The sequence below is a fragment of the Hemicordylus capensis genome, chromosome 7 (assembly GCF_027244095.1).
Source record: "Hemicordylus capensis ecotype Gifberg chromosome 7, rHemCap1.1.pri, whole genome shotgun sequence".
NCBI classification, from domain to species: Eukaryota; Metazoa; Chordata; class Lepidosauria; order Squamata; family Cordylidae; genus Hemicordylus; species Hemicordylus capensis.
The window spans coordinates 24,634,822-24,659,053 of record NC_069663.1 but is presented as its reverse complement, the minus strand read 5'-3'; the positions used below and the strand labels follow the sequence as shown (position 1 = coordinate 24,659,053).

The 24,232-nt window shown below is 51.4% G+C and overlaps 1 protein-coding gene across 4 annotated transcripts in view; it reads left to right on the top strand.

Annotated features, from left to right (window-relative positions):
* BCAM (basal cell adhesion molecule (Lutheran blood group)) overlaps nucleotides 1-23,756 on the top strand; it is a 43,291-nt gene extending 19,535 nt beyond the window's left edge. Inside the window, exons 2-17 of one of the 4 annotated variants that reach the window (XM_053268165.1) lie at nucleotides 3,471-3,598; nucleotides 3,713-3,929; nucleotides 6,036-6,106; nucleotides 6,970-7,066; nucleotides 8,880-9,062; nucleotides 9,143-9,267; nucleotides 11,032-11,191; nucleotides 11,310-11,425; nucleotides 13,152-13,293; nucleotides 14,435-14,559; nucleotides 15,295-15,445; nucleotides 17,503-17,538; nucleotides 17,715-17,735; nucleotides 18,495-18,642; nucleotides 19,827-19,941; nucleotides 20,248-23,756. In XM_053268165.1, the coding sequence (XP_053124140.1) occupies nucleotides 3,471-3,598; nucleotides 3,713-3,929; nucleotides 6,036-6,106; nucleotides 6,970-7,066; nucleotides 8,880-9,062; nucleotides 9,143-9,267; nucleotides 11,032-11,191; nucleotides 11,310-11,425; nucleotides 13,152-13,293; nucleotides 14,435-14,559; nucleotides 15,295-15,445; nucleotides 17,503-17,538; nucleotides 17,715-17,735; nucleotides 18,495-18,642; nucleotides 19,827-19,941; nucleotides 20,248-20,253 (1,841 nt within the window). In that variant the 3' untranslated portion in view covers nucleotides 20,254-23,756. The remainder of the gene's footprint in view (nucleotides 1-3,470; nucleotides 3,599-3,712; nucleotides 3,930-6,035; nucleotides 6,107-6,969; nucleotides 7,067-8,879; nucleotides 9,063-9,142; nucleotides 9,268-11,031; nucleotides 11,192-11,309; nucleotides 11,426-13,151; nucleotides 13,294-14,434; nucleotides 14,560-15,294; nucleotides 15,446-17,502; nucleotides 17,539-17,714; nucleotides 17,736-18,494; nucleotides 18,643-19,826; nucleotides 19,942-20,247) is intronic. The other 3 variants (XM_053268167.1, XM_053268166.1, XM_053268168.1) reach the window with 3 other exon arrangements.
* Nucleotides 23,757-24,232: the final 476 nt, after the last annotated feature.

Here is a 24,232-nt window from a genome sequence, read left to right as displayed (position 1 = left end):
AGCCTTCCCTGGGGGGGTGGGCCAGGGAGACAACCTGCTCCATCCCTTAATCTGGCTTGGTTTGCGATGCTCTGTGAAGAGGACCCTTCTGTTTGTATGCCGGTGTTTGTGAATCAATCTCTCTTTCTTTTCTTGGAGTTCCCAGCTGGCTCCCTCGTTTCTGGGCACTTCGCCTTTCCAGGGCCCCTCCCTCCTCTTCCCTGCCCAACCGGGAGATAACCCCCCCCCCACCCCCCACTTCGAGGGGCTTATCCTGGAACAAAGCCCTCAGTGCCGGCCTGGAATCTCAAGCAGCTACTAGCTGGCTTCGCTGGGAGCCTTTCATATCATGGCTTCCCCCTCCTTTCGCACCCCCACCCACACGGTGCCAAAGAACTGCTTTATTTCCCTCCCCCTCCTTCTTCTGCTGCCTCCCGCCCCCCCCCCCCCCCCGCAGCACATTTTTTTATTCGAGATTGCCTTCAGTGCGGCCAAAGGCACATCATAATAACTGCCCAGTGTTTGTCAGAGGGGAAAAGAAGTGTGTTTGTTTTGAGATGGAGTGAATGAGGAGTTCACAAGATGTGATGCAAAAGACAACTTTGCTTTTGTGGAGGGAGCATATGTGTGCATGACTTTTGAAAGATTCGCTCCGAAATTACGTATTTCTCAGCAGCCCCTCATTTTAGCAGATATCTGAAATGTGTACACTTCATTACCGTGCGACTCGATTCAGGCAGTCTTTTCAAATCGTGCTCTGACGGGCTGAAAACAAGCCCTAGGTTCACATCCTCCCTCCTTGCAGGTGGCTTCTCTCTCCATTTCCAGCTTTGCATTAACCACAAAATTGCTGACCGTCCGACAGTTGAATTGGTGTGATCTGGTTCAGACTTCATGTGGAACCTCAGTTACAGCTGGGCTCTGCACAGCATCTCTGAACCTCAGGAGACCGAATTCCCGTGTCCCATACTCGCGCGAAGGTCCACTTCCCATCTAGGTTAAAATAAACTGAGATCAGCCGTGACATCTGAACCCAACAATTTTGGTTTCTTCCAGCCTACAAATAAGCCAAGATCTGTAACTTACTTCAAATTATCGGAACAGATTTCAGCTTATTTGAAGTAAGTAGACTAGGATAAACCAAGACTGGTGGGTTTGGATGCTACCACCAGTCTTAGTTTATTTTAATCTGGATGGGAAGTGGATGCTTGTGCCGGATGGGATAGGGGATTGTGTGCTCTCGAGACAGAGATGCAGAGACTGGCTTTAACTAGGGTTCCGCATGACGTCTGAACAAGCCCTATGGCTAGCGTTTGCCTTTCAAAGCAGAATCAGAAACTAAGATATGACTTCTGGTTCTGCTTTGGAGGGCTAACCATGGTTTGTTGAACAGGCTGTCACAGCAAACTGTGGTTAGCGCCAAGCAGCAAATGGAGAGGGAAGCTGTGTGCAAGGGGAGTGTGTGTGTGTGTGGCATGTGCAATTCCATCGCTTGCTTGTGATCCTCCAAACCATAATTTGGAGGACTGTCTGGGCTGAGGCAGTCTCTCCTGAACGACTGCATTTTCCAGTAAAGCTCCATCCTGTTACTAATATAGTGCCATCAGTGTAGAGTCACATTAGTTAACAAAAAAGATGACTTTCTTCCCCAAGGAACGTGCAGTCAGGATTTAGCCTGCAAGATGAGGAAGAAGACAACAGAAGGAAGAGATGGGAAGGCAGGGGATGAATGCAATCAGGTAGTTAGTTACACATGTTCTCAGCGGGGCCCTTACACAGAAGTAAGTCCTACTGTTTTCACGGGGGCTTGCTGTTAGTTAAGTGTGTGTAGGATGCAACTTTAGTTCTTGTTCACAGCAAAGACGAACTCAAAACACTTTATGGGAGAGTTGGTTTTTGAACTGCCATCTAAAGAGAGGAGTTGCTACGTAGGTGTTTTGAGAAGAGATTATCAGGCACGCGGGACGGTAAGGGAGAGTGGGTGGAATATTTTAAGAGAGAGAGAGAGAGACTTCTGGGCAACTCAGCAAAGTTAACTCATGAAGTTCCCAAGACCCAAGATCTCATCCTCTGCAAAAATGTTCCTGCATGTCGCGGTTATGTTTTGGCAAGTCAAATATATGCAACTGGCCAGTTCTTTGTAGGGCTGCAAAAACTTTGTCTGGGCTAGCAAAGTTGTTGGATCCTGTTTAATAGGAAGAAGAGTGCTAGATTTAAAGGTGTGCAAACTGGTGTGCACCAGCTATGGTGCTACACAGAGCGAGAAAATGAGGAACTCTCGGTACAGTACTGGAACCCCAAATGGCTTGATTTCTTCACATAGCAAAATGTGGGTTTGCAGCTGCATAAACTGGGGCCTTTAGATGCAGACTTTTCAGTAGCTCTGGACATTGTACTGAGTAATGTGGCTGCTGAAGCAGAGGCATTAAGTGGTCTGAGTGTGAAGCAAAATGTTTGTGTGCTCCGTTTAGTGCCAGCATGGCCGTTGATATATTTAGAATGGCTGAGAAAGAGGAGACGGGACTAGGGAAGGGCACTCCGTGGTGGTGTCGAGCAGCTAAGTGAATGCGGAAGGCGGGTTAGTCTTTGGAACGGTGCAGGACGGGCTGTAGTTTTGGCCAAGACAGAAACAGAAGAGACGGCCTTATCCCGAGTCAGTTGGTCCATCTGTCTACACTGACTGCATGCAGGAGGTTCCAAGTTCCCTCCCTGGCAGCATCTCCAAGAGAGGGCTGAGAGAGAGACTCCTGCCTGCAGCCTGGGAGAAGCCGCTGCCAACCTGTGTGTAGACAATCCTGAGCTAGGTGGACCAAGGGTCTGACCCGCGATTGTGCGTGCGCACGCGTTGTGTGTGTGTGTGTGTGTGTTGCGTGTGTGCGTGCGTACATCAGACGTGTGCGTGTGTGCGACTTTTGTTTCAAAGACGTGTCTAGGGCAGCCACTCATGGTGGGGCCCCTGCCCAGGTCCTCAAGCCCTGCCCAGTGAGGCCGTAAGTGACAAACTTTGTACTCACTGTCCTCAGTGAAGAGCAAATGGTCATGGAAACCGAGAGCCCTGTTCTGCGCTCTGGTCTCGAGGAGCTGGGGAGCTGCATGACAAGGACTCTTTTGGAGCCCGGAGAGGAAGCTGGGCCACAGCGTCCAAGTCTCTGCAGGCAGAGGAGTGCAGGATGGGGGCCGTGAAGGGTGCTGAGGCAGTAAAATGGGCCGTGCCGTTTCAGTCGGGGACTGTTTCTTAATTATCTTAATTTGCAGATGTGCTCTGCAAATACAAAACTCGTGCAACAGGGTGTGGGCTTGGCTATGCAGCTGGGGATGATGGGAGTTGTAGTCCAGCAACAGGTCTGCGTGAGTAAGACATGCTGGCAGGCCCTCCGGGGAACTGGGTCTTGTGCTTGCCCCCCAGCTAGCCCTCCGGCAAGAATATCTGCTCTCCGAGGTCAGAGGGTATTGCCCGGGTCTGCCTGAACGTCCCCCTGTTTTCCCTCCAGGGTGCCAGGCAGAAGTACAAGTTTCAGTCCCGCTTCTGAAGGAGGTGCTCTTGCGTCAGGAGGTGTCCATCCCCTGCACGCACACTGTGACGGGGAACAACAGCTACCTCCTGGTGGAGTGGTTCATCGTGAGTATGGGGGGCTCGGGAAGGGGAGTGGGCTGGTGGGCGAGGCCATGCCGTGGTTTGGACCGCTTTAGTAACCAGCATTCCTCCCCCCACCGGCCAAAACCCCCCAACCAGACGGACAAGAATGGGCAGCAGCGGCGTGTGGCTTACACTGATCAGGGCCGCCAAGGGGTGGACAGAAGCACAGAGTACTCCGACCGCGTCTCCATGGATGCCGACAACAGTCTGGTCATCAAAGAAGTGGGTGTGAGCGATGAGAGGACCTTCTCCTGCCAGGTGACGGCAGGCACCGCAGGAATCGGGACGGGGTCAGCCCAGCTCAAGGTGTACGGTGAGACTCTGGCTGTGCTTCTTCTCCTCGGTTCGGGCCAGGCAAGGGCCCTCCTCCCAACCTCTTGAATCGCTGCTTGTCCCCCTCTATGTTCAGCACAGCCTCCTCGTCCTTCCCTTTAAAGCTCTTTGCGGGTTGGACTTGCCTTGTCTTTCTGCCCTTATTCCCCAACGTGCTCCTGCCTGAGAACTTTGCTCCTTCTTTTCTCCTGCCCTCTCTTGCCCAAATGTCTCCTGCTGCCCTCAGTGGTCCTGTGCTTCCTCCCTCACTGCCGCTGTGCCTGGAACTCCCTGTTGCATCTTTCAGCCTTCAGATTTCTCCTTCATAACTCCCTCTGCCATGAAGTCTTGGGTTTAATCCTCTTAATCCCGGGGTTTTCAGTCCTTGTTAGATTACAGCTCTCATCATCCCAAGTCATTGTTCATCACCATCTGGGGACCCAAGGATGCAAACGCCTGCTAGATAGAACTGTCTCTTCCCACATGAACCTGCCCGGCTGTTGAGAACAACCTCAGAGGCCCTTCCTCTGGTCCCCCCACCATCTGAGGGAAGGCAGGGGGTAGTCTGAAACAGGGCCTTTTCCATGGTGGCTCCCCAACTCTGAAACGCTTTCTCCGGGAAGTCTTGTCTGGCACCACTGCCAGGGGTAGTGGATGGGAGCCCCTTGTTAATTTGCCTCTTCCCCCCCGACACACTTTTATCCAGCAGCTGAAGTGAATCCAAACCTGAAAACCAGTTCAGAGAGACATTTTTCAGTGACCCAGAACTGAACCTGGACCTGAGATCTCTTAGTTGGCAGGTACCTCGACTGGGACTGGAACAAAACCTCGAAATATAAACCAAACTAGTTCAAAACTGGTTCAGTCACCAGACACTCCGGCGAGGTTAGTCAGCTCCAAGTTGGCAAGAAGAAATGCCCATATCCCACTGCTTTGCTGCCCATATTTATCTCTCCTCTCCATCTCTGTAGCTCTCTCCACCACACCTAGCAACACAGACACCTGGAGCTAGGTCTTTCCCCCAGCAACCAGGTGTTGTGCAGCCAAGTCACCCAGTACCTCATTAATTCCTGTGCTTAGGCAATTGTTTCCCTGCCCGCAGCAAAACACCTGGAGAGGCACCTCGGCTCTTCTGGCAAAGGCAGACCCGGCTGATCTCCCATCATCCCTTTCTCTCAGCCTGACAAACTGTGCCCCGGCACCTAACACGGGAGGCCCTCCTGGGCTCTGCTTTTCCCAGGCGGTGTGCGTCGCTGTTTCTACAGAGGCTCAGGTGCATCAGCCCCCAAAGCCTGCTTGCCGTTACTCTCAACTCCACCGAACAGCTACAGACACAAACTGCAAAGTGACAGGAATCTGGCAGGGAGAAGCAGCTGTCTTTAATTTACAAGGGGGGCTGGGGGGTTGCAGACAAAGAGCGGCTCCTGATTATTTCCACTCGCTGATAAAGGGGAAATGGGCGGGGTTGTGGTCCTGGGATCCAGCTCAGATGGTTCAGCTTTGCTGGTTTTAGTTATTGATTTAATCTTGTTTACAGACGAGGACTTTGCTTTTGGGGGTTCGTCTTGAATGTGGGTTGAGGCCAAGGCTCCATGTTCGTTTTCTCAGTTCTCCTCCTCCTCCTCATTTTTCCGTGAATCTGAAAATTCTCTCATGGAAAGGGCATTGCTCTCGTAGCTTTCATTTACAATCTGAACTGGCTTTTCGTTAGGACTGTCAGCCGATGTAAAGAACGGTTAGTTGACTGGTCTGCCGTTTCACTGATGGTGTTTCAGTAAATCGACAAATTAGCAGAACCTCAGTATAGATGGCTTTTTGAGATACAGAAGGAGAAGAAGTTAGAATTTAGCAGGCAAAAGCGACTGCTTGTCGGTTAGCAGGAAGTCTCACCTTACACAACATTTTCTTCTGCGTTCCCTATTACAGTAACATACTGGAACCAAAATAGCCTGAAAAAAGAGAGATAAGAAGAAGACGCACGCCTGTAACTCTCAGACCCAGATATTAAAATTGGCCCCCATCTGTATATTTTCTGTGATGCTCCCCCCCCCAGTAGCCCTGCTTTGTCCCCAGGCCTATCTGATAACAACTACTGTTCTTCTTACAGGCCCACCTGAGCCCCCAGAGCTCACACCTAACCATGGGACCCTCTCAGTGACTGAGGAAGGTGCTTCAGAGGTGAGAGCCTGGCTTCAATTTTTTAAAAGTGGGAAATCTATATTTATTTATTTATTTATTTATTTGATTTATATACCGCCCTTCCAAAAATGGCTCAGGGCGGTTTACAATTAAAACAAGCCACTAAAACAATGAAAAGCTAAAACAAATTAAAAACAATATAACAATTAACAATTTAAAAACATTTTAAAACAGCAATTAAACAATTACAGTAATTAAAAGCCCCAAAATCGGGTTAGAATTTAAAAACCCTGGAAAGCCAGGCCAAACAAATACATTTTAAGGGCTCTCCTGAAGGCTAATAAAGAATTCAAATTACGGATTTCCGCAGGGAGCGCATTCCACAGCCCCGGAGCAGCCATAGTATCTCCCCGGAAGGACTGTGGTTCTTCTCTGCCTTGAAGCCTTCATTCCTGCAGGGAAGGGTGGGCACTTGGTACATTCCTTTAGGAATTCTTCCTTTTCCAGCCCACCCTGCACAAGCCGAAGAAAAATCGTTGTAGGAGATATTTGGTTTTTTAAAAGGATTTATCTAGGGCTGGGCTGAAAGTTCTTAGTCACCTGGTCAGGTGGTGGGGCTTCTCTCTCCTGTATAGATATGGCCCTCGCCAAGACTGGCAGAAGTGGAATAAGTTATGCAAAGAAATGGCATGCATATGTAGTTTTATTTACATAATTTATACAGGCTGTGGAATTCGGGTTTTCTGGATGCACAGTGAAGATGCATTTCTTTATAAATAGCTCAGAGCCCTGCCATGAAGTGGGAGGGCGTGGCACTCATTAGGGAGGCAGCATTCCAGGTAGGAGACACATACTTTAGAGCCATCTAGGCAGGCAACTCACTGCATTCCTTTTCTCCCCAGATTGCAATGTGCGTGAGCCGAAACGCCAACCCACTGCCAACTATCAGCTGGTACAAAGACAATGTCCTTCTGCAAACCCCCACGGAGCGCAATAAGGGTACGGAAGTCCACATGCCGCTGCTTCCCCATCAAGGTCATCCACAGCCTGAATGTAAACCCAGCTCTCCCTCAGCAAATCTAGATCATACCTCGGGGACATTTTTTCAGGAGTCTCACGCAGCTGCAGAGGCATGGGTGGATAGCTAAAAATTGCTCCTCCTCATCTTGCCTGGGCAGAAGCGTTCTCTGGGTGCAGCCTCTGCTCAGTATTTGGGGCGTGGTGTCTGGCTGCCACCAGAAAGTTCTCAGTTCCTGACTGAAGGCTTGTACACGTGCCCAAGCTCTGCCCACCCTGATTGCCCACCCTGATTTCCAGCAAATCAGGGTGATTTCCTCATTTAGAGGGGCAAAATCAAAAAACCAATTTCTAGTTATTGGAGTATGTTGGGCTGTGTGACTATCAAATTTCATCTTTCTGTCTGTTGGGGAAGTCCCTTAAAAGAGGTCTCCCCTCCTCTCCGGAGAGGAGAGCTGGTCTTGTGGTAGCAAGCATGACTTGTCCCCTTAGCTAAGCAGGGTCTGCCCTGGTTGCATATGAATGGGAGATTAGAAGGGTGAGCACTGTAAGATATTCCCCTCAGGGGATGAAGCCGCTCTGGGAAGAGCAGAAGGTTCCAAGTTCCCTCCCTGGCAGCATCTCCAAGATAGGGCTGAGAGAGATTCCTGCCTGCAACCTTGGAGAAGCTGCTGCCAGTCTGTGGAGACAATACTGAGCTAGATAGACCAATGATCTGACTTAGTATATGGCAGCGTCCTATGTCCCTGTGTTCCTAAAACAGGGTTTATCAGCCTTGGATCCTCAGTTGTTGACAGACTGCAGCTCCCATCTGGCAACCCAGGGCTGAGAAACCCTGTATTAATTAATTAACTGGCGAGAGAGGACTGTGTTCGTGAAATAAGGAATGTCTAGTCCTTGCTGCTAAACCCTAACTTTAAATCATGCAAAAGGGGTGATATATTTTGTCGAGATTGCAAATACTATAGCTTAAAGATCTTGGGGAAATTAATGAATGGATTTGCCAGGAGCTGATACTGACTAGCAGCACCTCTCCAAGGTTTCAGGCAGGAGCTTTTCCCAGCCCTACCTGGAGATATTGCCAGAGCTTGAACCTGGCAGCTTCTGCAGTCAGGGAGACCCTCTTTCACTGAGCTACAGCCTCATTTTTTAAAAAAAAACATTTATATCCCGCTCTTCCTCCAAGGAGCCCAGAGCAGTGTACTACATGCTTGAGTTTCTCTTTCACAACAACCCTGTGAAGTAGGTTAGGCTGAGAGAGAAGTGACTGGCCCAGAGTCAGCCAGCAAGTCTCATGGCTGAATAGGGATTTGAACTTGGGTCTCCCTGGTCCTAGTCCAGCACTCTAGCCACGACACCATGCTGGCACCCCTCATTCCCTGAGGGGACTGTCTTGCAGGGTTCACATGTAGTCACCCGTCCAAATTTAAACCAAAGCGAACCCTTCTTAGCAAAGATGACTATTCAAGCTTGCTCCTGCAAGACTGGCTCTCTGGAGAGGAAGGCAGCAACCCAGGAGGGATCGCAGGCAGGGCAGGGGGATAAATATTTGTTAATGTCCTAAAGCAATAAAGGTATATGGAAAATGTGGGGATGGAAACCCACTTTTAAAAATGAAAACACTTCCCAGTATGGGGTCATTTTTTAAAGGGACAAGGTGCCCTTATGGGGGCCGGGAGATTATGCTGAATAATCCCCGTGTGGCCCCATTGCCTGAGCGCTCCCCACCCTGCTGTGTCCCCTCCTCCCCGTAGTCCCTCCCTGCCATCTCCCATGCTCCTCTGCTCCTCCCCAGAACGGTATGTGGTGTGGCGGACTGTGAAAGAGGCTTCAGGGCTCCAGTCCGTCTTCAGCACGCTGTACCTGCGCCCAACCAAGGCTGATAAGGACTCGAATTTCCACTGCCAAGTCAACTACTCGATGCCAGACGGAGAAATGGGAAGCGCCCAGTCGGAATCTCTCCAGCTCAAGTTACACTGTACGTAGCTTCTGTGCCTCCTTGGCGGGAAAAGGTTCCGTTGGGCACCAGGCGTCTGATCCTGCCTCCTTTCCCCCCAGACTACACAGAGAACGTGCACTTTGCTTTGGACTCTCCAAAGGTCATCAAGGAAGGCGATGATGTTCAGCTTCACTGCCAGAGTGATGGCTCCCCACCGCCGGAGACCGCCTTCTACAAATTGCAGGTAATGTCTGTCCCTTCCTGGGGTGTAGCATAGGAAGTTGCCTTACCCGGGCCAGGCCCTTGGTCCAGCTAGCTCAGTAGTGTCTACACTGATTGGCAGCAGCTCTCCGAGGTTTCGGGCAGGAGTCCTTCCCAGCCCTACCTGGAGATGCTGCCAAAGATGAAAATTCAGGACGAAAACCCATCTGCGTGCAAAGCAGATGCTCTGCCAATGAGCTGCAGCCCCATCCTCAAAGGTGGCATACATTGGGTCTCCCATCTAGGCACTGGCCTGTTACCAAACGACCGAGTGTAGAAAAGGAGGTCATCCTGTTCAGACATTATGCTGTACATGTATACAGCTGTCTGCACATATTGACATGTTTGGGCCTGACTGACTGTACATACGGACACTTTAGGACCTGGCCACAGGCCCCTTCAAATGCAGGGTACAGACGGAAAATGTTCTACTGTACATGCATCAGATAAAATGTATGAATAATTTTACATGTGTACAGATCTGTTCGTATGAACATTGTACACAGATGGTAACAGAGGGACACAGGAAGATGCCTTCTGCCGAGACAGACCATTGATCCATCTAGTATTGCCTACACCAGGGATTCTCAGCGTTGGGTCCCCAGATATTATTGGACTTCAACTCCCATAATCCCCAGCCAAAGGCCACTGGGGCTGGGGATTATGGGAGTTGAAGTCCAATAACATCTGGGGACCCAACGCTGAGAATCCCTGGCCTACACTGACCAGCAGGTGCTCTCCAAAGTTTCAGGCAGGAGTATCTCCCAGCCCTACCTGGAGAGGCTCGCAGGGATTGCACCTGGCACCTTCGGCGTGCAGAGCAGATGGGCTTGTCCTCTCTAGCACCGTCCATGGGATGTGGAGTTGCTAAGCTGGTGTGATCCGTGGAAAGAGAGGAGACTTCCGGTTATAGGTTCTTCAGCAGGCCAGTGAATTGTTCACCGAAGCCTAAAATGTGCTTCATTGGATCAGATCAAAGGTCTGCTTCACCCGGCATCCTGTTGTCAGCAGATGCCTCTGGGAGGCTCACCAGCAGGTCAGGAAGTCAACAGCTCTCCTTGTTTGTTCCCAGCACCAGGAATGCAAAGGTGTCCGGCTCCTGGAGGCTCCATTTCGTTTTCATGGCTAATGGCCATTGAATGACCCTATCCTAAGAGCTTGCCATATTTTATTTCTTTATTAATTGCATTTCTATACCGTCTAGTATAGAAATCTCTAGGCGGTGTACAGATTAAAACATAATATAAAACAAAATGTTTAAAATCCATAAAAACAGATAAAAATCACAATAGATAAAATGACACATTAAAATTTAAAATTAAATTTCAGTTAAAAGCCTGGGAAAACAGGTACGTCTTCCAGGTCCAAATAAAAGCAAAGAGAGGCGGAGATGCTCTTATTTCAGCAGGGAGCGCTTTCCAAAGCCCTGGGGCAGCCACAGAGAAGGCCCAGTCCCGAGTTGCCACCAAACAAATTGGCGGCAACCCTAACCAGACCTTTCCAGATGATCTTAATAGGCGACAGGGTTCATGACGGAGAAGGCACTCTCTTAAGTACGCTGGACCCAAGCCGTTAAGGGCCTTATAGGTAAAAACCAGCACTTTGTAATTCATTTGGAAACATATTGGCAGCCATATCCTTTTCTTTAAGCCACCTGTGCTGATCTCGGAAACATAGAGGTCTGGGCTTGAGCCTGACTCTGCTCTGGCCTCTTCCTTTTTGCCCTCTTCGCCCCCTGCAAATCCAGGCTCATGGTAGCTCAAAGGACCTGGGAGCCAGCAACCATGGAATCCTGCACCTTCGGCAAGTGACCAGAGCCGACAGTGGGACGTATCGGTGCCAGGTCCTCGACTTCGACAGTCCATCTGAAGTGGAGCTGGAGAAGGAGGTGACCATCATCGTCAACTGTGAGCACCCTCTAGAATGCTGGGAGAGATGCCTGTAACATGTCCCTGGGGGAGAAGGCTAGGGACTAAAGCCCACTCCATCTTTCTTCCTCTCTCTTTGTTGTATGTTTCACTCCAGATCTGGACCCACTTCACCTGACCCCAAGCCAGAAGGTGACGGTAAAGCAAGGCGGAAACGTCCAGCTGAACTGTTCTGGGACTGGATCCCAGATACCCATGTTGTCCTGGAGAAAGGTAAGGGGGACCTGCACAGTCATTCTCGAGGCAGATCGCTTCCTCTAGCCCAGATGTTCTCAAGTTTGGGTCCCCAGATGTTGTTGGTCTACAGCTCACATCATCCGCAGCCACAATGGCTAAAGGCAGGGGGTGATGGAAGTTGTGGTCTAACCCCTGCTAACTTGGCAAAGAGGCACCTTTTTACCGTGGTGATTCTCTTTATTTAGCAGGGGGAGAGTAACTGACCCTATCCAACTCCAGCACAGCATCCCTCCAGTGGCTGTTGCTGGTGTCAATCTCATGTTTCTTTTTAGATTGTGAGCCCTTTGGGGACAGGGATCCATCTTATTTATTTATTATTTCTCTGTGTAAAACCGCCCTGAGCCATTTTTGGAAGGGCGGTATAGAAATCGAATGAATGAATGAATGAATGAATGAATGAATGAATGAATGAAATAACATCTGGGGCTTAAGCTTCCTCTCTGGCAGTCTCATCTAGTTGTGCCCTGGAGGTATTGCAGACTCCTTTGCCCTCAGAGGTTCCCTGTGGCACCTCTGGATGAGCCAGGCGACATCGCCAGAGACTCATGCAGAAACCCAGCGGTTGGTCTCCTCTGAGGGTGGGCAGTTCTTCTATTCTTACACATTCCTAAAAGTAAACTGTTTGAGTTGTGAAACTGGAGTGGAATTGTCCCACTTGTTCTGATTCGGGGAAAGGCAAAGGAAAAAAAGGGTGCCCCAGCTATCAGAACAAAGGCGTTTAGAAACATTGTGTTTGAGGTTCACCACATGCCCTCACTCTGTTACAAAGCTGAAACACCAAAAATGTCCTTGGGGCACTGCAATCCTGTTCTTTTATCTCTGGCTATCAACTGTTGTGCCAGCTATTCTCATTCTGGCCTCATTGTGTTTGCACGTAGTTCTATCATTACATTTGCTGCTTGCAAAGCCGAAAGGGAACCCTAGACCTTTCAGTTCAAAGCAGCAGACTTGTGGGTACGATCCAGCCAAAGTGCAGCACGTTTAAGTCTCCAGTAAGCAGGTGCTTAGCGCTCTCCCACTCACTGAAATGACTTCCCTTTTTGACTGGATCACACCCAGGCGCTTGAGGGTGTTTTCTGCAGATGCTGGAGGGGTGGGGGCGTCATCTAAATTTGGAAACTGTATCAAACAAAGGAAGCTGCCATATAATGAGACAGGCCATTAGTCCATACACTTCAGAATTGTCTGCTGTGACTGGCAGCAGCTCTCCAGAATCAGGAAGCCTTTGACTGCGCTGCCACTGGAAATCTTTTAAGATGGAAATACCGGGAGGTTATTCCCACGATCCCTGGGAAGCGGGCTAAGGGAGCTGAGCCCGCTTTCCAGGGATCGTGGGAACCACCGGGCGAGCTTGGTGCTCCCAAGGCAGCTAGCCCGCCTAATTCCCCCTCCCCTTAAATGAAATTAATGGAGTGACCGCTCAATTATACATACATGCCCCCTGATTCTTTAAAAACCTATTTAACCAGGTGAACTCTCTGGTGCCAATGTGCCCTTGGGATATCTGGCTCCCTGACATTCGGCACCTCCTAGTGATCAACTGGGGCACAACATCCGGCTGTGGACTTGTGAGACCAAAGCGCAAGCTTTCCCCAGAACCACAACCCCTCTCTTCTCCTTTGGAGGTCTCACGGCAGGTTCCGGGGCTCTACAAAGCCAACCTCCTTACAGCTGCCTTCCTGTCTTTTCCTTCCTCTTGCAGGGAAAGGAACAGCTGGGGGTCGGCGGAACTTTGGCTCTGGATTCGCTAACGTACCGCATGGCTGGCCCCTACACCTGCGAGGCTACCGTGCCCAGCGTCCCCGGGCTGCGGAAGGAGCAGACGATCCATGTCACCGTGGAAGGTACACTTGAGTGGTGTCTTTGCTGGCAAGCCCGGCGAGAAGGGCGGTTCGCACAGTCAACACTCGGGTCGGAGAAGCCTCCTACCCGCCTGCTCCCGATTTCCGTGTGTTGTTCTGATCGTGTCTTCAATAAAAACAAGGCCGGAGGCAGGGAGCCTGATTCTCAGTCAAGCCCCAGCTGGGTAGGACGAGTGAGCCGTCCCCAGAATCCATCCCCAGAATTAGGATAGGGGGCTACTCAACTGTGGCCCTCCAGCTGTTTTTGGACTACAGCTCCCAGCATCCCCAGCCACAGTGGCCAATAGCCAGGGAGGATGGGAGCTGTAGGCCAACATTCGCAGGAGGGATGAAAGTGAGTAGCTCTGCCCTACTCTAGTGCCGATCGTGTGCACTGCCTGGTGGTGTGTGTTGGGAAGCATGTGGTGGGCCGGATGGAGGCAGAGCAAAGGGATGCTGCAGAGGAGATGGCTTCACGAGTTGGCGGGTGTAGAGCAAGGCCGGCTCAACTGTTTGGCCGTCCAGGAGGCAGAATTCTAGAGGCTCCATGATAACTGGGGAATCCCGGACAGCAGGAGTTCTCAAATCTGGGTCGTCGGATGTTGTTGGGCTGTGACTCCCATCATCCTTCGGCCACTGTAGACTGATGGGAATTGTAGTTTCTGGACTACAATTCCCATCATCCCCCGCTACAATGGCTGAAGGATGATGGGAGTTGTAACCCCTCAATCTGGAGACCCGGAGTTTCTGTTAAAAACCAAGGAGAGAATTAAAAAGCAAATTAGCTAGGACCAAAAACTTCTCTAAAAAGGGAGGTCCTCAATTTCCACCCATTTTTGATTCCATGAAAGTGTAGGATTTCACCACCACAGAATTTGGTATCACGCATGCAGCTAATCATCCTCAAAATCTCAGATCTCTTTTTTTTTAAGTTCCTTGAATATGTGTGGGTGGTCTAATTTCAGAACCTCAGCAGGATTCCAGCTGGTCAGGAGTCCGTGCTATTGCATGCCCTCCTTGTGCCTGGCAGAGTAAATAAAGCCTGGGAGGCAAGCTGGTGTGACTTATGCATCTTGCAGAATTGGCCTTTTTGGGGTGTGTGGAGTGCACACGTAATCCCGGCTGACCTCCTTCTCCAAAACAGGAGCACCAGCGATGGAGCAACTCCACTCTCGGAGCCATTACCACAGTCTGGGCCAGATAGTAACGCTGACCTGCTTTGCCATGGGCCATCCTGAACCGGAGATTACCTGGATGGGATCTGGGAAGGTGAGTAGAGTAAAGAGCGATTGGCCAAGGAAATGACAGGTGGCCAATGGTGAAGGACAAGGAGGTAGACCGAAGGGCACTCCCTAGATCTGTTGCACACAACACAAATTTTCAACTTGAAAAATTAGGACCTTCTTCCCACCACCTAAATGGTGGGGAGAAAATGGAGGCCTGGCCTATCAATTGTTGTGAATGGGGCAGCCAGGTGGCAGGAGTAGAGCTGGCTTCTGGAGCGACAGAGGCCCAATCTACTCATAGACTTGAGTAGAGTGGGGTGTCAGTAGAGTGGCCAGAACCCCTCCATTGTTTGGGGAAGGGAGGCGCCTGCTCCACCCATCCAGTAAAGCTGGCTGCTAGGATGGTGGAGGCCAGGTATACAAATACCAGTCAGATTGCCTTTCCTCCAGGTAACTGCTTTTTTCCGTGGGAATGAGAACATATCCAGGGTAAATGAGGGTGTATGCTCGTCCTGCAGATGGCTGTGGTGCAGGTTGCCTTGGACCTGACATGAGAAAGCAGTGAAGTCTAGTGGGCTTGGACAATATTCTGGGTAAAGGCAGTGTGTGCCCCTTAGAACTTTCCCCCAGAATCCTCTGCAGCATGCTGGGATTGCATGTCAGGCTTGCCGGATGAGCCGATATATAATGCAGGAGAGGCAGTGAATCCAAAAGCGTAAGTGCAAGGGAGGGAGTTGGGGCTGGAGCTTCTCTCCCTCCTGAACCTTGTTCTTTGTAGCCCTTAGATGGAGCTTCCACAATGATCGCTGCCAACCGAGTCACCAGCGAATTGTCAGTGGAGGTAACCGCAGAGCTGGCCCAGAGTGGGGTTACGTGCCACGCACAGAATGAATTCGGCCAGATGGAAAAGTCCTTCCAGTTTGAGATTGGTGAGTATTTGTAGTGAGGGTTGCTTTCATCCATTCAATCTTCTTCTTTATATATAATTCTCTAAGGCATACCCATGGTTAATCCCATGCGTGGCAGATCTCGCGAGAGTTCAGAGAGCTGCTGGATAGGATAGCGATGGGGATGGGTGGGGAAAAGAAAATGGCGGCGGCCAGCGCGCCCGGGAGTTAACAGCAGTGGTGGCTGGCTGAGAAAATGACAGCACTGTAGCCAGGCGGAGAGGGCATGGACGGCTGGCTGGCCGGCGGGCAGGGAGGAAACAGTGGTGGTGGGCGGAGGAAAGAAGGGAGGAAACAGCGGCGGGAGCGGGGAGGAAGGAAACAGAGGCAGAGTTGGGTGGTGGGGAGGAAGGAATGAAACAGCAGTGGAATATGGGGGAACAAGGAAGGAAGGAAACCGCGGCGGAGGTGGGTGGCTGGGTGGGGAGAACTAGAGGCGAAGATTTTCTGCGCCCGGCCAAGCTAGTTAAAATTATTATTTTTTGAGCAATTAATAATTTACGTCATATAAAAACATTTACAAAAGTCACAAGAAACGAGGGATCTCATACATCTTCAAAAGAAAATGAAAAACAAAACATACTTTAAATCACGGAGAACAGCATGTAAGAACGAATCTGATCATTATCATTATTATTGCAGTAATTAATGAACAGGGCTCATTTATTTACAAATTTTTCTACTGTATCACTATCTTTGGCATTTTTTATAAGAAGATAACAATTAAAAAAAATACAGCTTCCTAAATCTGATGAAGCCAGTTCATTTATTTGGTGCAAAAGGTGCTCATGAGTAAAAATAAAAATATTACCCAACAATAAATACAGTTGAAATGTAAGTGGCCTAAAATACAGCAGCACAACAATCAGTATGAAACGAGGTGTCTATTATGTAACAGAAATAATTGTAAAGTTCCTTGCAGAATTTTTAAAGGCAAGTTTTCTACATCTGCCTAAAACAGATGAATTAAAGTGTTTTAGCTTTTTTGTTTTTTAGAGCAAAGACACCGGATGTTTTTGCTAATCTGGTTAATTTCACCATACACTGCCCTTCAGTCAAGAATCACAAAAGAACATTCCGAAGGTGTTTGTAAATATCTCCAGTCAAATTTATCTTGGAACATCCAACACCTTTCATGCCCCTGGGGAGCTACGGAAATATACAAAACCATCTTGCACGATCACATCACTCATGACGTTCATTACTATGCTGTTGTTTTAAAAATTCAGTGTGCAACTCCAGTACTTAATAGTTCATTTTAAAACAAGGCAATCATTTTGTGGGATATTCTCTCCTTCTTCTCAATGGGAATAATGCAAAGAGAAAGATTTCACCCATTGTACTATGTTAGACTTCCAAAATGCATGGAAAGTAGTAAACGGGTTCTCTTCTTATCTATTTTTGATTGTCCGTTTAAGCCCCTGCCAGTCTCTAAATTCTATTTCTAAGGACTCCTGTTTTTTTTTAATTGATTCCCAAGATGTGCAAAGATGGCACCACCAGGCCCAGAATTTGATACACTATAAGGGCAGAACTCGATGGTTGCTGCCACAATTCTGTTGCGTCTCCTCCCTCCTCGCCTCCTGATCTCTGACATCAAAAGCATGATGTCATCATGCCCTGTGTTGCCCCGCCTCTCCTCCCTCACCTCATTGGCTGGTGGAGGTGGGACAGCCCTCAGCACAATGACATCACATCACTCTCTTCTGTGCTTCAATCAATTCTTGATGTAAACCGCCCGGAGCCATTTGTGGAAGGGCGGTATATAAATAAAATAAAATAAAATAAAAATTAGGCATCCTGAGGAATGCCCTGGGAAAGTAGACTTTGAAGGGTCGTTCTTGTTTCCAAACTCTGTGCCTGGGGCTGCTTTTTCATGCACACTTTCTGAACTGCAAAACCCACGTAGCCCTGGCAGTCCTGTGGCCTTATGAGGATGGATGGGGTGGAGGGACAGGGGTGCATAGGTTAGGGGGGATGTAGACCAAGGCAAGGGATTCGGCAGGAACCTTTCCTAACAGACCTGTCTCTCCCTGTAGTTCCCCCAACAACTTCTGCTCCCCAAGCACCAGCAGGTAAGTCCTCCCCGCCCCTGACTTCCCCCCTTGCCCTAAATTTCCGCTCTGCTAATACCGTGGTTGAGTTGAGTTGGCGAGGTGAGCATGGCTTCAGGTGGTGGGCTTGGTTGCCACGCCAGGCTGAGGGGTGCGGGCCACTAACTGCTTTCTCCCTCTCCTGCACGCTGCCATAGAGAACCCTGTGCTCCGGACAGGTGGGTGTTTGTGGGGTGGGAAAAAGGAGCCACTGGGTTGTGTCCCACCCCATGAACAGATTGACCATGTGGAGGGGGTATATGGGGAGCTGCCAGAGGTGGAAAGGAGAAGAGGGAAAGTTTGAGGCTCGTTTGTGCGTCCATCTTTCCCTTCCCTCTAATCTAAACGAATCGAAGTCCATGGTCCAGATATATAATCCCAGTGAAGATTTCCTGCCAAACATGTGGTTTGGGGTTGTGGCGGGGCGGTAATCTTCATGGGGAAAGCAAGTAATCCACATCCTCTGGAGAGCCAGTGTGATGTAGTGGTTAGAGTGCTGGACTAGGACCGGGGAGACCCGGGTTCCAGTCCCCATTCAGCCATGAGACTTGCTGGGTGACTCTGGGCCAGTCACTTCTCTCTCTCAGCCTAACCTACTTCACAGGGTTGTTGTGAGGAGAAACCTAAGCATGTAGCACACCACTCTGGGCTCCTTGGAGGAAGAGCGGGATATAAAATGTAATAAATAAATTAAATAAATAAATAAGAAAGAAAGATCCTGCAGGAGAGAGCGCTACCATGGCACCAAAAGCGTACGAGTAGCTCTGAGCCACTGCGACGGGAAATGCCTCCCTGTCACTCCCCGCTTGCTTGCTTCACCAGTCAGACGTGCCCTCAGGCCAAAGAAGCCCCATGCCCTGGCTCTCGGGGTTTGCATGGGCAGGGGAGTGGTGTCCACACAGGCTTTCCCATTTAACGTGTGTCTTCGTCCCCAACAGTGGATGGGGAGGAGGCCCAGGGCGGCAGCACCATCGCGGTCATTGCCGTCTGCATCTGTGTCCTGCTGCTGCTGCTGATTGTGGGATTCTTCTACTTCATGCAACGCCGTGGCCGGCTGCCCTGTGGCGGGGGCGAGAAGAGATCACTGTGAGTAAGCTTCGGCGTGCCACGCCGCCAGATCGGGCATCCGAATGCTTTGCCCGCAGCTCCCAATCCCGGCACCTCCCCAGCCTGCAGTGTCCTGGGAATATAGGAAGCTGCCTTCTACCGGGTCAGACCCTTGGTCCATCTAGCTCAGTATCACCTGCACAGACTGGCAGCGGCTTCTCCAAGGTTGCAGGCGGGAGGCTTTCTCAGCCCTATCTGGAGATGCTGCCAGGGAGGGGACTTGGAACCTTCTGCTCTTCCCAGAGCGGCTCCATCCCCTGAGGGGAAGATCTCACAGTGCTCACGCATGTAGTCTCCCATCCAAATGCAAACCAGGGCAGACCCTGCTTAGCAAGGGACCATTCATGCTTGCTACCACCAGACCAGCTCTCCTCCTCCAACATCCCTTGGGAATTTGTAAAGTGAGAGGAAGGAGAGATTCTCGTAACTGATATCACATCTGCGCCTGCCTCTTCTGCATAAATGTCAAGCAGCGTTTGATTTCAGGGACAGGCAAGTGATGGCCCCAGCCAATCCATCTGCTCCGCAGAGGCTTCCTGTCCGGTCCTGATCCCAAACAAGCCTCCTTCCCTTTCTTCCGCAAGCCACCTGCCTTCTATGCACAGGCCAAGGGCTCTAACGCCATCCCACCCCAGCCTCCGCAGGAAGAGTGGCAGAGGCGTTGGCCTCTCTCTTCCACAGCCATTCACTCCCATGTGCGCCTCGGCGGCTGTGGGCGGGCGAGTGAGGGAAGCATTTTAGCAAAAGCCTCTGCAGCTGCTCACGCTGGGAGGAGAGGGCCTGCAGGGTGGCCGCCGAGTCCGTGGGCACCGGGGCTCGTTGACGTGGCCCTTCAAAACCCCTGCTCAGTTAAAATGAGCAGCCACGTGTGTTGTTTTTTTTGTTTTTGTTTTTTGTTTTTTACAGACCCTCTTCCTTTTATCCTTGGAGAGATGCAAATGTATCTCAGGGGCCACAGAGCCCAGATTTATTTTTTCCTTTAACAAGCCGCGTTTGCCCAGCTGTAGAGCCATAAATGGGTGCATGATGCCGGCCGGGAGGGAGAGAGGGAGGGACACCGAAGAGGCAAAGAGCTCCCAGCAAGTAATGCTACTCTGCAGGGTCACTTGCCCACCTGTCTCCGGAATGCGGTTCTCAGATATCTGCTTCCCTTCTCCTGCCAGGACCCCTAAGGAAGGGAATCCTGACGACACGGTGGTGGAGATGAAGACGGACAAGAGGAATGAACAGACGGGGCTGCTGAGCCCCGGGGGCAGCGGCGGAGGCGGGACGAATGAGGTAAGCAAGGCGGGTGGGGAGGGAGGGGAGAAAAAGGGGGCACCCTTCTGTTTCTCAGCAACCCGCAGGGTTCTTCTGGGCCTGCTTTGAGGTGGGGCAGGAATGTGGGCCTAGAACGAGGGCTCCCAAGCTCGGACCCTCGGACTACAACTCCCAGCACCCCATTCAGCCTTTGTGGCTGGGGATGATGGGAGTTGTAGTCCAACAACCCCTGGCCTAGAGGTTAGAAAAATTGGGGAGGAGCAGAGGGAGATTCTGCTGCATCGGCTTCCCTCACTGCTTCCACTGAATTTCTCCTCCCTTCAGTGCTGAGAGGAAGCCTGGAGCTGACCTTCCAGAGAACCGCCCTGACAGCTCTGCACCACACACTGGATGAAGAGGATGCTAGGGCTGGACTGTGGGAGGGGGAGACGGTCCCTCCAGACGCTCTTTCCTCTGAGGGGCAGCGGGCATCCATGCATCCAGACTGCCAGGGCAGGGGTTTTGCTGCCACGACTTCTTCCTCCTTCAAAGGCCTGCTTCCCCCCCACCCCGAAAGGAAAAGACTGACCGATGCCCAGACCCCTCCGATACGAGCGGACACCCCATCGGCGCACCCGGATCCTTGCCGTGTCACCACTGACGGGCCTTTGCCCCTCTCTTGACGCAGAGGCGCCCCACGCTGGCATTTGCGTCAGGAATGCGCAAAGACAGCCTCGCCCGGACATTCACAGAAGTTACTGGCCCGCCTTTTTGTTTGTGTTTTGTTTTAACTTAACCTTTCTGCGGCCACACATCCCCGAGTCCTTTCTGGTCTGAAACGTACGCCCTGAATGTGTCAGGCTCCCTCACCTGGTCACTTGGAGGAGAGCCTTGCTCGATTCAATGGTGACCAAACTGAGCAGCTGTTTTCAAGCTTGTGCAAAGGCGTGTGAAACACCCGTGCTCCTGCACACACACACACCCTGGAGCCTCAACACAGAGCATGCACCAAAAGTGTACCTATACACTCCTGTTCACCATGAACACACTGATTGTGCATGCCTGTTATACCCCGTCTTGGGTCCCCAGATGTGGTTGGACTACAGCTCCCATCATCCCGAGCCACACTGGCCAAAGGCCACCAGAGCTGGTGCAGAGCCAAAGGCCATTGTGGCTGGGGATGATGGGAGTTGTAGTCCAACCACATCTGGGGACCCAAGCTTGAGAAGCCCTGCCATACCCAGGCACGTGCTCTGCAGATGTACGCTCAGCAGCCGCACATGGGAACATACCTTGCCCAAGCAGGGTGTTCACACATGCCATGCATTTGCCCCCGGTGTGTGTCTGCGATGCAGTACCCGTTCCATCTTCTGAACTCCTGCCTTCCATGCCCACGTCCAGTCAGCAGGGACCCCTGTTCCTAGCCCATCGGCCAAGCCTGATCGGGCCTCATCTTTCCCCAGCAGGCTCGCCAACATCTTCAGGGTGCCTGCTTTGGGACGGCTTCCCCGTTAGCAGCACTTTGGTCTCCGCCAGCGGCCGTTCGCGAGCTCTCAAGAAACTTGCTGCTGCTGCTGTCGGCAGATCCGGCCTCTCCGGCAGACCAGTGGAGCAGGCCAGGCGGGCAGCTGCATTTCCGGCCCCTCGGCAACCTCCGCCATGCCTGCATATTCCCATCAGGCGCCCCAGTGCCCCAAAGGCCTGCCAGGACCACCCACCCCTAGCTTGGGCTGCAGGCTTCCCAGGTCACACCCTGGAACCCCAGCCAGGACCCTCCAAAGGAGAATTCTCGTGGTGCCTGCAGGCTGGCGGGCGAAGAGCCCCTTCCCCTCTGCACGTGCTTCCCAGGCCGCCTTCTGCATCTTCCCTGTTGCCGATGAGGTGTTCCTTCCGCCTGCACAACACGCACCTTTGGCATTTCCTGCCTGCGCATCCCCACACCTCCGTCCTTTGCCAGCTGGGGACCGGGAGACCGGCCCCAAACGTCGAGTCTTACCTCCTAGGGGGCAGCCACACCCTGCGGTCCAGCTGCTCTGAGCAGCCCCGCGGCCAGGAAGGTGGCAGCGGCAGCAGCTCGCCCTGACAAGCCACGGGGGCGTCCAATGAGGCGCAGCTGCCTCCGCTGCCCAGTTGCACTGCCGGCCGGCCATTCATCAGGTAGAGTTGTGCGGCTTAGTCGGCAGAGCTCTACCTGATGAGTGGCCAGCCTGTGGCTCTCGTTGATGCGGAGCAGGATGGGAGAAACAGGCACAGCCAGGCTGCTGGGGGCCAGAGGCAGCGGCAACTTGATTTGCAGCCCCCTGGGTCATTAAGGTGCACCACTGCTGGGTGACGGTCTTCTGCCCCCACCCAGAGGGGGCCCCGATCCCGTCCCTCGCAACGTGTGTTTATAATTCTCTTCATTGAGATGTGTTGTTTTATATGGCATTTTTGTCTGTACAGAATAAGCTTGAAAAAGCTTTTTGCGGGTGGGGGGTGTTGTAGTCTCCCTGTCCTCCCCCAATCCTCATGGTGTGACCCCCTCCTCTCTCTCTCTCTCTCTCTTGCACTGTCTGGTCAAGACACTGGCTTTTAGGGGACTTGGGGCTTTTTTAAAATTTTATTTTAAGCGCAGTATATTTAATGGTGTTGCATCCCAGAGAAAGCGGGGCATGGCTGTGGAGCTATGGCAGATCCTGGGGTGAGGCGGCCGGGAGAGCAAGAACGGGCTGATTATTGGCCACTGGTTTCACATGAGAAGGGGAGGAAGGGGGTGGTATCAGATACCCAGGGGGGTTCTTCAACCTGAGTCCTGTAGTCCCCAGATGCTGGACTACAGCTCCCATCATCCATTCCTCTGGCAATTGTGGCTGGGCATGATGGGAGTGGTGGCTATTAAAGGCATAGGAGCCGGCCGGCCCAGTTTTCAGTGGTCAGTTGGCAACTGTGGCCATTTCTCCTCCCTCCAGTCTCCCTGCATACCTGATCCAGCTGAGGTGGCCAGTACCATCTGGGGGGCTGCATGCTCCTTGTGATGTTTGAGAAGGCCCGCACCCCTAGGGATGGGAAATAGTTCGCAACATTGCAGTACTTGGCAGCTTTCAGTGTCTTCTCATACCTGCAAGTGGCCAAATGTGCAAATGGTCTTTTGAAAGTTTTAAAAACAACAAAACCGGCTATTAAAATGTTATCGCTGCCAGAGGCATGGAAATGAATATTGGCAGGAAGGCCCTCCAGGGATTAGTCCATGGAGTACAAACCATTTATTCATTGTTACCTTAGCCCTTAACTCATTCCTCTGTGCAAACATGACTGCAGTTTGACTCTAATTCTTTGAGGGGGGGTCGTCTGGGTAAAGAAGGGGTGATGACACCAGAAAGCTCCAAGTGCAAGAATGCTCTCCCCTCTTTTCCATCTCTAGGGGGTGTAAAGGTAAAGTGTGCCGTCGAGTCGGTGTTGACTCCTGGCGACCACAGAGCCCTGGGGTAGAATCCAGGAGGGGCTGACCATGGCCTCCTCCCGCGCAGTCTGAGATGATGCCTTTCAGCATCTTCCTCTATCGCTGCTGCCCGATATGGGTGCTTCCTCATAGTCTGGGAAACAGACCAGCGGGGATTCGAACCAGCAACCTCTGGCTCGCTAGTCAAGTCATTTCCCCGCTGCGCCATTAAGTGGTAGGCATTGCCAAAAGTCACGATGGGCATCCATCCCCTGAGATGGCACCATGGCCAATGTGTGCGGGCCCAGCTTGTGGACTACCTCCCCGTCCTGCCATAACTCCAGGGCCTCCCTCCTCTCCGATGTGTCTGTTGCCTGTTGCCCCTTCCCCACCCCAGGTTACATTGTACATTAGCAATTAAAAAGACTGTAACCTCGTTTGGCTCCCAAGTTCCTTTGTTTGGGTCCCCCCCCCATCTGTTTCCTGGCAGAATGCTGCCCTCCCCACCCTCTCTTTGGTGGATTTCAAAAATATACCTCTACTCCTCTGAGATGTACCACCCAGAGCCTTTGAAGCCGCAGAGGTAGCCATCCCTGCTCCATCCACAAAGAGAATCCCTTTGGGCACCTTGTCTGGGAACGTTTTGCCTTCCTTCCTCCTCCTGAGAAGGTAAAATTAGCAGCACTGAGTAGGAGTGTGTGGTTTCTTGCCTTTTTTCCTCTCCCCTCAAGGTGGCTGGCTGGCATGGTCACGGGTGGGCTGACATCCGTTTGGAGTGGTTTGCTTTATTTTTGGTGTTCATCTTCCCATGGCCTGCTGACATGTGACAAGTTCACAAAGCGAGAGCACAGGCACTGGAACCCTACACAGTTTAGAGATAAGTAACCTGTGTTAAGCGATACTTTCTGCGCA